Source organism: Sorex araneus, chromosome 3 (assembly GCF_027595985.1).
Source record: "Sorex araneus isolate mSorAra2 chromosome 3, mSorAra2.pri, whole genome shotgun sequence".
In the NCBI taxonomy this organism is placed as follows: domain Eukaryota; kingdom Metazoa; phylum Chordata; class Mammalia; order Eulipotyphla; family Soricidae; genus Sorex; species Sorex araneus.
In genome coordinates this window covers 76,821,165-76,837,140 of record NC_073304.1, presented here as the reverse complement: position 1 = coordinate 76,837,140, position 15,976 = coordinate 76,821,165, and the positions used below count along the sequence as shown (strand labels likewise).

Genomic DNA, 15,976 nt, shown 5'->3' with positions numbered 1-15,976 from the left:
ACAAAGCTGGGAAAAAGACCCCAAGCACTGTTGGAAATAACCCCACGCACTGCTGGGAGTACTTCCCCAAATCCCTAAAAAGTAAGAAGAGAAAAAAGAAAAACTCAAGTTTACCTGCAAGCAATACAGATTCAGAGCAGAACCCACCTGTAGCCCAGCAAGGCTTGGACATGCTGCGCAGGCTCCCGAATATGCAGTCGCTGTACTAGCTTCTTCAGGGTGAACTTCGACTGCTCCTTTTTCCCTGACTCTGTGTAGTAGGTTTTCTCAAACTGTGAAAACACCAGTCAGTACCACAGTTCTTATTTTTTTGTTGTTTTTTGGGTTTTTTAATTTTTTAATTTTTGCTTTTTGGGTCACACCCGGCAATGCTCAGGGGTTACTCCTGGCTCATGCACCCAAGAATTACTCCTGGCGGTGGTCAGGGGGCCATATGGGATGCTGGAAATAGAATCTGGGTCGGCTGCATGCAAGGCAAATACCCTACCCACTGTACTATCGCTCCAGTCCCAACACAGTTCTTATTTATACATAACTATGTCACCATCTTAAGAAAGAAGAGCCTAAAGACCATCCTATCCCTCTGAAATAGTATCTTTCCCCAAAGCAGTTTTGGACAAAGGGTAGGAGAATCTGAAGGCACAAGATTCCCTGCAACAAACTGAAATATCAGTCCACTGGGTGGGCACTGTGTTTTGCATTTACACGAGACAGAATGATCAATGGTTAATAAGGAATGAATGGTTTGTGAAAAACTAGATGGGGGGGCGAATGATCAGAGTATGCCTTATTCTTAGAGTGAGGGAAAGGGACAAGCAGCATTCATGGTTCCAGGAACAGACTGATGCAGGCATTGGCACCACAGAGACTATGAGCCCCTAAAAACTGAAAGGAGGGGCTGGGAGATACTACAGTGAGTAGGATGCTTGTCTTGCATGCAGTCAACCCATGTTCAATCCCCAGCACCACCTATGGTCTGCTGAGCAACACCAGGAGTAAGCACTGAAGCACCACTGGGCATGGCCCCCCAGAGCAAAATTAAAATGGGAGCTAGAGTGATAGTGCATGCCTTGTATGTAGCTGATCCCGGAATCCCATTTGATCCCTGAGCACCACTGGGAGTAATATGCGAGTGCAGAGCCAGGAGTAACCCCTGAGTACTGCCAGATGTGGCACCAAAACAATAACAACAACCACAAAATATTAAATTAAAATTTTAATTAAAAAAAATAGAGAGGGGCTGGAGCGATAGCACAGCGGGTAGGGCGTTTGCCTTGCACGCGGCCGACCCGGGTTCGATCCCCAGCATCCCATATGGTCCCCTGAGCACCGCCAGGAGTAATTCCTGAGTGTAGAGCCAGGAGTAACCTCTGTGCATCGCCAGGTGTGACCCAAAAAGCAAAAAAAAAAAAAATAGAGAACTAGCTGCCAGAATTGTCTATGGTAATAAAAACAAAGAAATGAAAGAAAAAGCTAAATTTGGGACACATTAACAAAGATGACCAAATGAGATGTGTTTTCATTGAAAATATTTATTTTCGTAACACTCTGTTATTCTAAGATGGCGGTGGTGGTAATAAATAACACAATGTTAGGTATTGTTTAAAATACTTCAAAAACATTAACTGTTTTAATTTTTTTTTGTTTAAACCAATGAAGAATCAGGGAGATGACTCAAAGTAGTGGATGCTTTGCATGCATGAGGCCTGGATTTGATTCATAACCCCCAGCCTTGCAGGAAATGACCCCTGAGAGAACCCTGGGCAATACTCTGGGAGTAGCCTGAAAACATCACCAGGTTGGACCCAAAACCAAAAGAAAAAAATGCAATGAAGTGGGTACTGCTATTATTCCCACTTTATAGCTGAGGAAACTGAAACAGGAAAGTGTATGCCATTTGGCCAAGGTCACATAGTCAGCAAGTTGTGGAGGGTGGAATTCAAATTCATGTGCTCTGAATCTAAATCCAATGCTCATAAGCCACTAAGTGCAGTACCCTGTCAGTAGCACTGTAGCACTGTCGTCCCATTGTTCATCGATTTTGCTTGAGCGGGCACCAGTAATGTCTCCATTGTGAGACTTATTGTTACTGTTTTTGGCATATCAAATACACCACAGGGAGCTTGCCAGGCTTTGCCGGGCAGGCAGGATACTCTTGGTAGCCTGCTGGGCTCTCTGAGAGAGACGGAGGAATTGAATCCGGGTCGCTGAGTGCAAGGCAAACACCCTACCTGCTGTGCTATCACTCCAGTCCAAGCTGTGGTAGTCCAAGTAAAGATCAAGTATTATGGAAGACTCTTCCTAGTATAAAAGAGAAAAGGCTGCCCTTCTTTCCTTATGAACCCTATTTTTGGCAGACCCAATACAAACTGTAATTTGCAAGAATTAAAGAGATTGTCCTTAAGACAAGGAAAGTGAAAAGCTATACTTTCCTTTCCAAAGAGAGAATGGCTTAAAGTATTGAAACAACATTATTACTTTGGAAAAAAAATTAGTTGATGTTTGCAAAAAGCCTAAGTGCTCAAAGAATAAAAGAAAATATCATCATTGACTGGAAATTTTTGTTTCTTTAATAATTGGGGTAATTTTGAAGCTATGGACAATCCTGATTGTTTCTACTTTTTTGTTTGCTTGTTTGATGTTGTTGGTGCCACAGCCAGTGGTGCTTAGGGCTTACTGATGGCCCTTTGCTCAGGATTACTCATTGCAGCGTCAGGGGACCATATGGCCACATGAAAGGCACAAGCCCTATTCACTGTGCTACCTCTCCAGTCCTATTTCTGATGACTTTTAAACCTAATGTTCTAAAGAGAAACAATGAAGAACTCAAGAGTATGAAATCAGAACAACTAAAATCTGGAGCTATGCAAAAGTGCTTTTCCTTTTAAATGTCCCCGTGGGTCTCTCAATGAAATAGCATTTCCAATCCTATTTGGTAATTGAGTTTGCCTTTACTAAAATTGCTCAGAAACTCTGCTTCTAAGAATGTATCTACTGACAGAGTCCTGTGTGTTCACGTGTACAAAAATTTAAGCAATACTATTATGAGTAATAGAATGGAAAGAATGTATTTTCATGTACCAGTAAAACAAATCAAAATATGTACTTGCATTTGATACTGTAGCTATAAAATAAGAACCAAAAATATCAGGGCTGGAGCAATAGCACAGCAGGTAGGGCATTTGCCTTGCACTCGGCCGACCCGGGTTTGATTCCCAGCATCCATACGGTCCCCTGAGCACTGCCAGGAATAATTCCTGAGTGTATGAGCCAGGAGTAACCCCTGTGTATCACCGGGTGTGACCCAAAAAGCAAAAAAAAAAAAAAATCAAAAATAAGCTAAACTATAGCAATATGTACAACAGAGCACATGCTGTGTCTCCATTAGTTGAGGTAAAACGTACCTTCTTCCACAGAATTTAGATTTTTTAAAAGCAACAAAGTATACCAGAATAGAGGTAGTACATTTTGTAATCACTAAAAGTTTACTGATGCTATAATATTCAATTTTTAAAGCCACTCATGTATTTCCTTTTGAAGAATAAAGAGGTATTTATTGAGAGTTTAGAGTTCATGTTCTATCTCAGTAAACCCTGTTAGTAAAGTTTTTAAAAACTTATTTTGTTCTAAAACAACATTTGGAATATAGGTGTCTCATAATATTCTTAACTCATGTATTCAATTGGATAGGCCACCTATCAGTTCAAAAAATCTGATCATGGGGGCTGGGCTATAAAAAAAAAAAGAACTGATCAACTAGCAACAAACAGCTCAAGAAACCCTCAGACAAAGACGAATAACACCATAGTGAGATTTTCACAAATTTTCTTTTACCGAACTATTCCACTTGTAATTTATTTTGTAACAAGCAATATAAAACAAATTATTTTGTACCTGCTTGAAAAAATCTGGAGGAGGCTTTTTTCAAGCCCATATTCTCTCTCGAGCTCACATCTTGCTTTGCTTGTCTCTATGTCTCTTTGCTTTATCCTCTATGAAGAACCCTCTGTTCTCTCTTGAGCACGTATTTCCTCTCTTTCTCTTCCCTCACATTTTCTCAAGTAAGTTTCAATTAAAAACTATCATGTTTCGGGGCTGGAGAGATAGCACAGCGGGTAGGGCGTTTGCCTTGCACGCGGCCGACCCGGGTTCAAATCCCAGCATCCCATATGGTCCCCTGAGCACGGCCAGGGGTAATTCCTGAGTGCAGAGCCAGGAGTAACCACTGTGCATCGCCAGGTGTGACCCAAAAAGCAAAAAAAAAAAAAAAAAAAAAAAACTATCATGTTTCACAAAATAATAATAAAATAATAATAATCCAAAGGAAATTAGAATTATAAGGTTGGAGGAGACTTCCCAGTACTCTCAAAACCTGCATTCTTCATCCGAGCAGAGAATCTCCTTGTAGAAAACCAACTTTATGCCTATCACACCCATTCTTAGTATTTCTAAAGCAAATGGAATTCCACCTCCAAATATTAGCCAGAAAATAATTCATGCACACATAGACGTCCAGTCAGGCACTCACCTCCCTCTGTTCATTCCGAAATCGCTGAATGCACCTTGGCAAATAGCGTCCTGACTCAAAAAATGAACGCTTCGTCTTGCCACAACTGACTGAAGGGTGGGGGGGTCGTCGGGGGTGAGTCTTGGCCCGATGCTTCCGAGGGTTGTACTTAGCCAGCTGGTACTCATCAAACTCAGCGAATTTGTCTGTCATAGCAGCGCGCAGGCAGGCCGGCAGGGGAGCCAGTTTGTTCACTCTCTCTTCAGCCAGGCTCTGTCAGACAGAGAAAGAGGTATCAAACAAGGCTTCTGAAATAAAACGAGGGGCCAGAGATACAGTTCATCAGGCTGGAGAGTAAGTTCTGTATGTGGGAGGAAGCCTAAGGTCAATCCCTGGCACCTCAGGGTCCCCGAGTACCACTGAGAGTGGCCCCCAAACAAAACAAATTAAAAATCAGGTGGGGGTTGGGGGTCAGGGGGGTGGGAGGTATACTGGGGGGTTTGATGGTGGAATATGTGCACTGGTGAAGGGACGGGTGTTCGAGCATTGTATAACTGAGACATAAGCCTGAAAGCTTTGTAACTTTCCACACAGTAATTCAATAAAATAAATAAATTTTTTAAAAAATTAAATAAAACATGGACGCAGAGTTGAGGCATTTGCCTTGCATCCCTCCTACCCTGGCTTAATACTCCAATGACTGCCAGGGGTCACTCCTGAGCATAGAGTCAGGAATAGCCCCTGAGTACAGCAGTGTGGCCCCAAAAAAACAAAGGAATAAATGAATTGTTATATCAAATAAAGCAAAGACCACTTGAGAACACAGAACAGAGAACAAGTTCCTGGCCTCAAAAATGACAAATCAGACCGCCGAGATGTGATCCCGGGGGCCGCACACGTGTGTGGCCTCTCCACAGCTGCACAAGCGTGAATCCAGACCCAGCAAAACCTCTTCCGGCATGGGCAACTCCTCGCAGAGTGTCTCCAACCTGAGAACTGAGCCTCGGCCCCGTGCCCGCCCAGGAGGGGAAAGGTATTTCTCTCTCTCTCTCTCTCTCTCTCTCTCTCTCTCTCTCTCTCTCTCTCTCTCTCTCTCTCTCTCTCTCTCTCTCTCTCTCCGGGGAGGAAGGGCGCGGTGTCCGCCATATTATGACGACCACAGATTGGGTTTTCAAGCCTGCAATGATCCAATATCTGGAAGAAATCTCCCTGGACTTAGTTTTTAAAGTAGAGAAATTCAAAACCGCGTGGCCGCAGTAGCAGACCTCATTTGCCTTCACAGTAGGTCTGAATCTAGTGGGGTACTCCTAACAATAGTGAGGTTTGTGTTGAAATATTGAATGTAACCAAAGTAAACAGAAAGTAAAATGAAACTTATCAGTTACAAGGCGGGGGGGTGGGGGGCGGGATGGGAGGTGTACTGTTTGGTTTTTTTTTTTTTTTTTTTGGTGGTGGTATGTGGGCACTGGTGAAGTGATGGTTGTTTCAGCATTGTATAACTGAGATCTAAGCCTGAAAGCATTGTTATCTTCCACATGGTGATTTAATAAAATAAAATTTTTATTAAAAAAAAAATGACAAATCATGTGGGCCAGTTAGTAGATTTTCTGTTTGTTTGTTTGTTTGTTTGTTTGTTTGTTTGTTTGTTTTAGGGGGGTTTGAGGTGCTTAGAGATGCTCAGGGCTTAGCCCTGGTTTTTAGCTCCAGGAACCATATGCAGTGGTGGGGGTCAGACTAGGACAAACCACATGCAAGGCAAAATGCCTTAACCTCTTTACTATCTCTCCAGCTTTGAGATTCTTATTTCTTTCATTATAAACACCAAGTCCAAAACAAGTCCAATTTTTCTCAAACTACTATCTAGCCCTTCTCAAATATATTCTCCCAACTGGCAACTCAGCCTGATGTAGAAGAAGTCATTTGGTATGAGCCCCAAAGCTGAGGTCAGCTGAACAGAACAGGTTCTGAGACTCTTCTCCAGGGATGCAGTGAAGAAGGAGGGAATTAACTGATCAAAGCAAGGATAAGGAAGTGAGTACCATACCTGGTAGAATTCGGCTACGTGGATCCAGTCAGAAGGCAGCTGGACAATGGCACTAAAATAGCGTCGCAGGTACGGGCGGCAGACAGGCAAAAAGGCAGCAATGGCCAAGAGTTTGTTGGCCATGTCCCGAATGTTGAGTTGCTGCCTGACATACAGAGATGCCTAGGGCACAGGGTGGGAAAGATTGGGACCTCTGCTACTCCCAAAGTTGCCTGTCATAATTACACTGCTGAACTAATTAATAAATACTTGCTTAATACTTGCTAATCTGCCTCTATAAAACCTTTCCTGAGCCCACCAGACTGCCTGTAAGACAAGAAGTTCATGCCTTTTGATCTTACAATCTCTGTTCCCAGTAATTGAGCCCACATCCTTCTTTGTAGAATCTCTTCTTCCTCTTCTACTGGTCACCTCCCAAATCATACTTTCTCTCTTTGGGAGATCTCCCAGCACCACATCAGAAACTTACCCATGGTCCAAAATGCTGATTAAACTTTCCATCTTCCAAAGCCTCAAAGCAAACATATTCTCCCAATATCCCCTTCTGAACATTCACTATCAATGATACCTTTGTATTTGTATAGTATTTGGGAGAGATTTGCCTCCCTAATGATACCGTAAGTTCCTTAAGAGCTAGATCTAATTCTCATTCTCTCTGCTGGAGTGGTCCTCTAACTACCATTGTATACCTGCTGAAAAAACTCTAGTATCCCTTTCCCAGTTCTATACCCCACCCCCACTCCTCACAAATCTCAGGACTTAGTCTTAGCCTCACCCTGAGTTCCTGCTCTCTTTCTAAGTATAACTCCTTCCACCCCAATATGGAGTTCGTTGTGTCCCTCTCACAACCCACACACATTCCCTATCTCCCAGCCTCTACTCCCATCCCCTCCTTCACACCACAATACCTTAAGAATAAACTCGGGTTCCAAAGGTGCCAGTTCTTTACAGGCTTCCAAGAGGTCTTCTATATCTTTTATATTCGATACCAAAGCAGAGCACAGGTAGTTTATTAGAGCCATCTAGAAAAGGGGAAGGAGGAGGGGGTCCGAACAAAGAGCTCATAAGGACCAGCAGTAAGTATCCACTTGACAACACTCAAATCCAGGGGAAAAAGACATGGATTCCCATTCAGAAAGATTTTTTCTTGCTTGTTTTGTTTAGGGGGTCACACCCTGCTGTGCTCAGGGCTTACTCTTGACTCGGTGCTCAAGGATCACTTCTGGCCAAGATTAGGGGATCACATGGGATGCTGAGTCAGACCCAGGTCTGCCGCGTGCAAGGCAAGTGACCTACTCCATGGTACTATCTCTTCCAACCCTCAGAAAAATATTTTTCCTCAGAGGTGAGAATTGGGGAAGAAAACAGCTGGGTGATACCTCTTCTCTCCCCTTCCAGTCCAGGGATAAAACTGGGTGACCCTCCAGTCCCTATTCCTTCTGCCTCCACCCATCTTTCTCTCCACCCCCACCATCCACTCTAAATGTCACCTTTTTTTCCTGAAGGATGTGGTCAGTGGACTCAGGACAAGGGTCTCCAGAGCTGAACTGCAGGGCCAGAACATCCTCCTCTTTCTCCTCGCCCAAGCTCAGGCTGTAAAAAGGCATTTGAACCTCCGCCCATTCCTTCTTCTCTGCATTTTTCTCTTCTTCTGACGAGGAATGATGATCCTAGCGACAGAGCAGTTATGAACCACAACATGCACCCACAGACCCGTGCACACATGCACGTGGATCAGAAGGTGACTCCCAGAGAGAAGACAAGACTGGAGCGATAGCACAGCGGGTAGGGCATTTGCCGACCCAGGTTCGAATCCCAGCATCCCATATGGTCCCCTGAGCACCACCAGGAGTAATTCCTGAGTGTAGAACAAGGAGTAACCCCTGTGCATCGCCAAGTGTGACCCAAAAAGAAAAAAAAAAGAAGAAACAACCATCTTTTCATGGCACAGACACCAATACAGGCTGGTATAGATCTGATTATTCTAGGAAGACAAAAAGGAGCAGAAATAGAAGAAACCTCAGCACTGCAGCAATAAAGAGTCAAAGGACCCAGAATAGTAACACCACTATACTACTAGCACCATCTGTCACTTCTTATGCACTGGGTAATCTGCAAAACTTTCCATAATAATATTAAGATGTTTTATCCTTAAGTCCCTCTTTCTGCAGAGGAACAACATTCCAATCTCATAACTAAAAGTTGTTCACAATAATTTATTACAGTCAATATTCCAACATGTATCCTGCCTGCATGGAAGAGCCTGGCAAGCTCCCCGTGGCGTATTCGATATGCCAAATACAGTAACAATAACACATCTCATCCTCTGATCCTGAAAAGAGCTTCCAATTGTTGGGAAAAGCGAGTAAGGAGAGACTGCTAATATCTCAGGGCTGGGACAAATGGAGATGTGACTGGTGCCCACTCGAATAAACTGATGAACAATAGGATGATAGTGATACAGTGATTATATAACATATATATTAAATAGTATATATTATATAGTTATACCTTTTACCTAGAGATATATATTATATAACATGTTGTATAATATATATAATATAGTTATACCTTTTACTTAGAGAGATCTATATATCAATATATTTTAGCACCTAAGTCACTTCCCTTCACACCCTTACTGCCCACCCTATCTAACTGCAGGATTTTTCACTGTCACACACCACCTCTCTCTCCTCGGTCTTCTGGGCCTTTTCTCAGTCACATCATGACCAGCCCAGCCTACTGCCTGCATCACCTTACTGATGTCACAGCCTGGAGCTCCTCACAACACAACTTGGATGTGGCTTTTTTTTTTTTTTTGCTTTTTGGGTCATATCCAGCGATACACAGGGGTTACTCCTGGCTCTGCACTCAGGAATCACTCCTGGCGATGCTTGAGGACCATATGGGATGCCAGGGATTGAACCCGGGTCAGCCACGTGCAAGGCAAATGCTCTACCCACTGTGCTATCGCTCCAGCCCTTAAGATGCTTTAGAGTCAAGAAAAAGTGCCAAGTTCTAGCATGATCAGTGCCCCCCCCACCCCGCCCCAACCAACCTTCACTGCTTTAAAACCTCAGCATAGCTGTCCTATGAGGTAGATTTTCACTGACTTCATATTTAATAGTTTGATTTTGAGTTTCAGGGCCTTGGGGTACTCAGCAGTAATGAGGGATGAAAAGGAGTCTCCCATAAGCACAGGAGTCACTCTAGAGCTTTGAGCTATCTCCCCAGGACCTCACTGATCTCAGATCAGAAGCAATGAAATAAAGGCTTCCAGAGACGTGTCTGTGATTGAATGTCTTGTAACTGACAGAGATGGTATAGGGCTCAGATTAACTTCTCCCCACTTCCGTCTGAAGTCCAAATGCTTAGGGAAGGAATGCGAGTCTGTTTTCTACCTATACTTGCCTCTGCAGTAAATTTATTTATGTTAGTGTGTAAAATTGGATGTGCATTTTTTTGGTTTGTTTTGTTTTAGTTTTTTGGGTTGCACCTGGCGATGCTTGGTTACTCATGGCTCTGTACTTAGGAGTTACTCCTGGCAGTGCTGGATGGCAGTGCTGGAGGACCATATGGGATGTTGGGGATCGAAACTGGGTTGACTGTATACAAAGCAAATGCTGTCCCCGCTGTACTATGGCTCCGGCCCTAAATGTGCATTTATTATCCACACATGATGAAAAGTGAGCCCTGAAAGATGCCTTGTGCCTCATGTAAGACCTCAAAAGCACCAAACTGATGCAGCCACCCCAATAGTACGCTGATTCTCTTCCTGAGAAGAAGGTTTATAAGGACAGAGCCTCTGAATTTGACCTGCAGTAAGAGTACTAAAATGATGAAGACACTTCTGTGGGGAAGGGTGCCTCAGGAAGAGGGTCCGAGCAGAGAAGGTATACAGACAGAGAATAGACGGAAGGGGAGACACTGAAGTCGAGGCCCATGAACATCCAATGTGACAGGATGGACGGGCAGGGGGGCCAGGACCTATTACCGAAGCAGTTCCCAGAGTAGTCTCCCGGGCAGAGATGGATGTCAGGGTGCTGGGGCGGATCAGCGGGTCTAGTTTCTCAGAGAGGCATTGAGCCTTCCAGCTTGGAGGCGCAGAGAGCTGACCCTTGGTGCTGTACAGCCTGCACAGATCACTTTGCAGCAGGGGAGATTTCTGGAGACACTGGAGCAAGGGGCTGGTAGACACAGTGCTCTTTAGATCTGGAAGTGTAGTTAGGCAGCGGTTCTCCAAGGAGAGAATATCTGGATGGGCATATGTACGCCAGTGAGACTTCTTTATGGTCCCCAGCTCAGAAAGTGTAGCCAGGCAGCGGTTCTCCAAGGAGAGGATGTCCCGGTGGGCAGACACATGTGCATGAGATTTCTCCATGACTGGTACCTGGCCGACCACGAGATACCTAGGAGGAGAAAGAGATGGGATGAGCACCTGGCTGTACAGAGGGCCCTCCCAGAAATGTCAGTGAGCAATAGGCAGAGAACAACCAATGTTTCATTTTCCAGGACTGGGTTCATCCTGGAGAGAACATTCCCAAGGAAAGGAGTTGGGAAAAGGTTCTTAGAGAAGGGCAAGAGTAGGGGAGTTTTGTTTCTGTTGTTTTGTGGTACCAAGGATTGAAGGATCAGGGAAATCAAATAAGGTGAAGGCTTGAGAGGAAAAGGTCATGTTTCTTAGAAAGAGACCTCCAGGGCACTCTGTGTGATCCTAACCTAGTAGGGTCACACTTAGAATCTGCACTCGGAGGCTGGAGCAATAGCACAGGGAGTAGGGCGTTTGCCTTGCACACGGCCGATTCGGGTTCAATTCCCAGCATCCCATATAGTCCCCCGAGCACCACCAGGAAGAATTCCTGAGTGTAGAGCCAGGAGTAACCCCTGAGCATTGCCAGAGAGCCAGGGTGTGACCAAAAAGCTAAAAAAAAAAAAAAAAAATCTGCACTCTGGAGTTGTAACTCCAGAGAAACAACATGTTTTGATCAAGTTATTCCCTTCTTCCCTTCACTCTTCAGTCAAATAAATGAATTTCTGTCCCCACTTCTTCTCTCTCTTAGGTAAGCAATAGAGCTCTTGTTACTATAAGAATATTGTTAGTACAAGGTCTTGGTCCTTATCTGACTTCACCTCTCAAGTTATATTCAAGGAAAGTATAACATTCTGATAATTCACTGAAATTCTCTCTTCCCTTAATTTCTGTGGTTCCCTCTGCAGCCTCTGCCAGTCAGTTCCTCTGACTGGCTGACACCCAGCCCCCAGTCTGTTTAGGTGGCCCTCTCTCTCTGTTCCTTCTTACAGCACTATGCTCCTTGTCTCATAAAAACACATCCCCTGCTCATCCATCTATAAACCTACCAGAATATATATTTCTGAGGACAGAGACATTTTTTTCCCACTTTTTAGAGTCATATCCAGGCTAACTCTTGGCTCTGCACTCAGGGATCATTCCTGCAAGGTTCAAGGGACCATATGGAGTGCTGGGGATCAAACCTGGATTGGCTGCATGCAGAGCAAAAATTTTACCTGCTGTACTCTCTCTCCAACCCCCCAGAGACATTTTTAGCCTTGAATATGAGTGTATCTACAATGCCAACTTCAGTAGGATTTGGAGGTTTTTTGTTTTGTTTTTTTTTTTGCTTTTTGGGTCACACCCGGCGATGCACAGGGGTTACTCCTCCTGGCTCTGCACTCAGGAATCACCCCTGGCTGTGCTCAGGGGACCATATGGGATGCTGGGAATTGAACCCGGGTCAGCCGCGTGCAAGGCAAACGCCCTACCTGCTGTGCTATTGCTCCAGCCCCAGGATTTGGAGGTTTTTAGGAATCTAGTGAAATTTATAAGATCCTTCCATCGAAAACTAGAGTGTAAGGGCTGGATTGATAGCACAGTGGGCACGGCGTTTGCCTTGCACATGGCCAATCCAGATTCAATCCCCAGCATCCCACATGGGCCTCCGAGCACTGTCAGGAGTAATTCCTGAGGCAGAGCCAGGAGTAACCCCTGTACATCGCCAGGTGTGACCCAAAAGGCAAAACAAAAACCAAAAAAACAAAAAACTAAAAGTGTATAATATTTGCACACAATTTTTAAGGAGTCCATCCAAAGATCACCTAAAACTTCCATTAACTTCCATTCTACCTGAGAGAATGCTTGAACTTGTGTCACTTGGAATGTATTTATTTACCTGGGCAAAACCTTATCTCTTTATTTGTGTTTAAGTAATTAAGGAATAAATATTTTGTTAAGTTAATCACTTAGGCCTTTGTGTGCAAGAATTTAAGGGCAGTAATCCAAGATTTGAATGGGCTAGTAATCTAGGGAATGGGCTCAGAACATACCTCACCAAATTGTGTCACTTCAGCATGTGGATGAGTTTGAGTGAAAAATCAAGACTAAAGAAGAACTTATTTACACCTACCTTAACTGCCTGAAAGAATTTAGATAAGAGGCCTTGCCCATAGTGAGAGTTATGACTAAATATAAATGTTCATGACTTATCTTTATGGCAGAGTAAACAGTGAATTATCAAACATCTCGTTTTCTTCTCATCCTATGAATTCTTCCTCTTCTGTTTTGAAGCCCAGGTGCCATTCAAGATAGCACATGAACTTTCTATTGACTTACTTTATGTGGGTTCCTTGTACGTAAAATTCATTTTGTTTTTTTCCTGTTAATTGGTGTGGACCTAATTATTAAATCAGCTTAAGAACCCTGAAAGGTGAAGCTGGAGAAAGAGTTAGGCATCAGTGGGTACAACCCTCAAGTCCCCAAGCTCCATTGGAGTGTACAAACACACACACACACACACACACACACCCCTTCCCCTCAAAAAAAAAATCTAGAGGGAAGAGGAAAATTTTTTTATGTCAACACCAGAAAACACTTTGAATATCTCCCTGGACATAGGTAAAAAGAAATTAAATCAGGAACTGCAGCCTCCAGCGTCCTGTACACTTCCCTCCTGTGGTGTATTACCTGAGCCCCCAGGGGAAGAATGAGCATCAAAATTAACTGGAGATTTTCATTTTCTTTTCTTTTTTTTAATCTCAAGATAGTTCAATGGGGTGAGACGTGCTTTGCAAGCAAGAAGCTATGGATTGATCCTCAGTACTACAGAACCACCCCCAGCACCACACCCAGCACTCTGCTGGGAGTATCCCCTGACCACCTGTGGGTGTGAGCGACCCCAGACAAACAATTCTTTTACATCCTGGAGTTTGCGAAGGGGCAATCCTGCTGCACCTTGCGGGGTGGGGGCAGGGTGGAAGCTCAATTCCTCTCGACTGGTCATCTCTGCCCATGCTCCAAGAGCTAATCACTGCTGGTGGTAGTTTGCCAGTAACAATTTTGTGGGCATATACAAATCTATGTCTAGGCCAGCCACCTGTATAAAAGCAGCAGTGGGAGCGGTGGTGGTGATGGTGGTGGCGGTGCTAGTGTTCGATTGACACCGGAACGTCACTTAAGACAGCATCCTGCACTCCCATCTCGGAGGCGTCGTCACACATGAATTCCCCCCTCGGGTGAGTGGAGCACGACCTCCCGCCCAGTGTACGCTGGCCGCACGCGATCTTGCGTGGGGTTTCATGGAACACAGAGGCGTTTCCGTGCACGCACGGGGCGCAGCCCACGCCCGGGCTCGCGCTCGCTCTGTCCGCCCAGCACGGAGCGGGGAGGGGAGGGACTCAGCCGCGCTCGGCGCTTCCCCGGACTCCGCTTCCCACGGTCCCGGGTGCCCCTCCTCGAGTCTTCCGCCTCTCACCGTCTCATCTTTCTCTCTCTCTCTGACTTACACCCAACCTCCGGGCACTTCCCGGACGCTCCCCACCGCCTCCCGCCTCCCGCCTCCCGCAGCCCGGCCCGCGCCCAGGCGTCTACCTGCGCTCTCGTCCCCGGCGCGGGTCCTCGGCCGCGGGAAGCCGGAGCGCGAGCAGCCCCGCCGCGGTCCACCGGGAGCCGGGAGCCGCCGCGAAAGGCCGGCCGGAGCCGGCCGGAGCTGCGCGCCGCGATGACGCGCCGGGTGCGGCCGCAGGGCCCAGCGCAGGGCGCTGCCCACGGGGCGGCGACCTACCCCCCTGCTGGCCAAGTCCTGCTCACCCCAACCCCTTCTTTTCTTTTTTCCTTATTTCCTGTACTACTTTCTCTCCCGTCTGTCGGTTCTTAAGTCTCCTTTCATTTCTGCGATCAAATCTTAGGAAGTCGTTTCCTGGGAATATGTTCGCAGGTTCTCGGGTTCCTGGACGTTTCATTTCCCTTAGCTGCTTCGGGAAAGCCGGCGGCCCGTGTCGGCAGGAACTTAGGTCGCGGCGGGGCGCCAGCTCGCGTCCCTCCTGCAGTCCCCACCTTGCAAAGACTGTTTGAAACCACCCTGAGAGGCCCCCTAAGGCGGAACCGGCTCCCGGAAACGGGGGCGGGGACACAGGGGAACTTCAGGTGGGAATAGCAGAGCTAGAGCTGTTTCTCGAGGGAGAAGTCGACCTGTCCTCTGGACGCCCCTTTCCTTACATACGTAGTCCTTGTTTCCAGCTAACAGTGGAGCTTCAGCCCAGAATCGGGGGACATCTGTCATCTCAACTTACTGAGGCATATCCCGCCTTCCTTCCTTAGATACTACCCTTAAGTCTCAGTACTCCGTGGGGGAGGAGAGTGGGAGTGGGTGTGGGGACGCCCCACCAAGGTCAAATAGTGGACAACACCACGGGTTGTTTGTTTTTATTGTGGGGGACGGGGAAACCACACCTGGCAGTGCTAGGGATCAAACCAGGGTCACCTTCATGTAAGGCAAATGCTTTAACTTTTACTATCTCTCTGACCCCAACACTGCATTTTATTTATTTATTTGTTGTTTGCTTTTTGGACCAGGCCGGGCAGTGCTCAGGGCTTACTCCTGGCCCTGTGCTCAGGGATTTCTCCTGGTAGGGTTCAGAGGACCACATAAGGTGCTGGGTATGGAACCTAGGTAGGTACAATGCAAGGCAAGTGTCCTACCCACTGTACTTTCTCTCTGACCCCAACACTATTTCAATAACATATCCTCTTTATAACATATAACATATCCTCTTTATAGTCCTGAATTACAACTTAAAATCTAATTTACCTACATGTGCATATATATATATATATATATAATCTAAAAAGACACAAATAAGTAGTAGAAGGGAAGTTATTTATAAAATACTATACTATCTGTGATTTTTTTTTTTTTGCATGAGTGACTTTATCTAGGAGTCAATATAGGATTCTAGCACTCATCTGTGACCACGAGATTAGGGCAAAATTAGCTCTTGGATCCAGAGTGAAGTGACTTCTCACTGAAAAGTAGGGGAGAGTGACCCCAGCTCAGCAGGAGGTTGGGAGCACAGGAGAGATGACAGAGGACATGGCACAGCACATGACAAAGCCACTGGCACACACTAAGCAC

At 45.6% G+C, this 15,976-nt stretch overlaps 1 protein-coding gene across 2 annotated transcripts in view; it reads right to left on the bottom strand.

The window, feature by feature from the left end:
- Positions 1-14,618, bottom strand: part of TEP1 (telomerase associated protein 1) — a 48,029-nt gene extending 33,411 nt beyond the window's left edge. Inside the window, exons 1-7 of one of the 2 annotated variants that reach the window (XR_008629189.1) lie at positions 14,434-14,618; positions 10,546-10,960; positions 8,042-8,221; positions 7,460-7,573; positions 6,552-6,713; positions 4,529-4,780; positions 148-272 (exon numbers count right to left, since the gene is read on the bottom strand). Coding sequence is in view for 1 of the 2 variants with exons in the window: in XM_055131067.1 (XP_054987042.1) it covers positions 148-272; positions 4,529-4,780; positions 6,552-6,713; positions 7,460-7,573; positions 8,042-8,221; positions 10,546-10,932 (1,220 nt within the window). In the remaining variant the exon portion in view is untranslated. The remainder of the gene's footprint in view (positions 1-147; positions 273-4,528; positions 4,781-6,551; positions 6,714-7,459; positions 7,574-8,041; positions 8,222-10,545; positions 10,961-14,433) is intronic. The other variant, XM_055131067.1, reaches the window with a different exon arrangement.
- Positions 14,619-15,976: the final 1,358 nt, after the last annotated feature.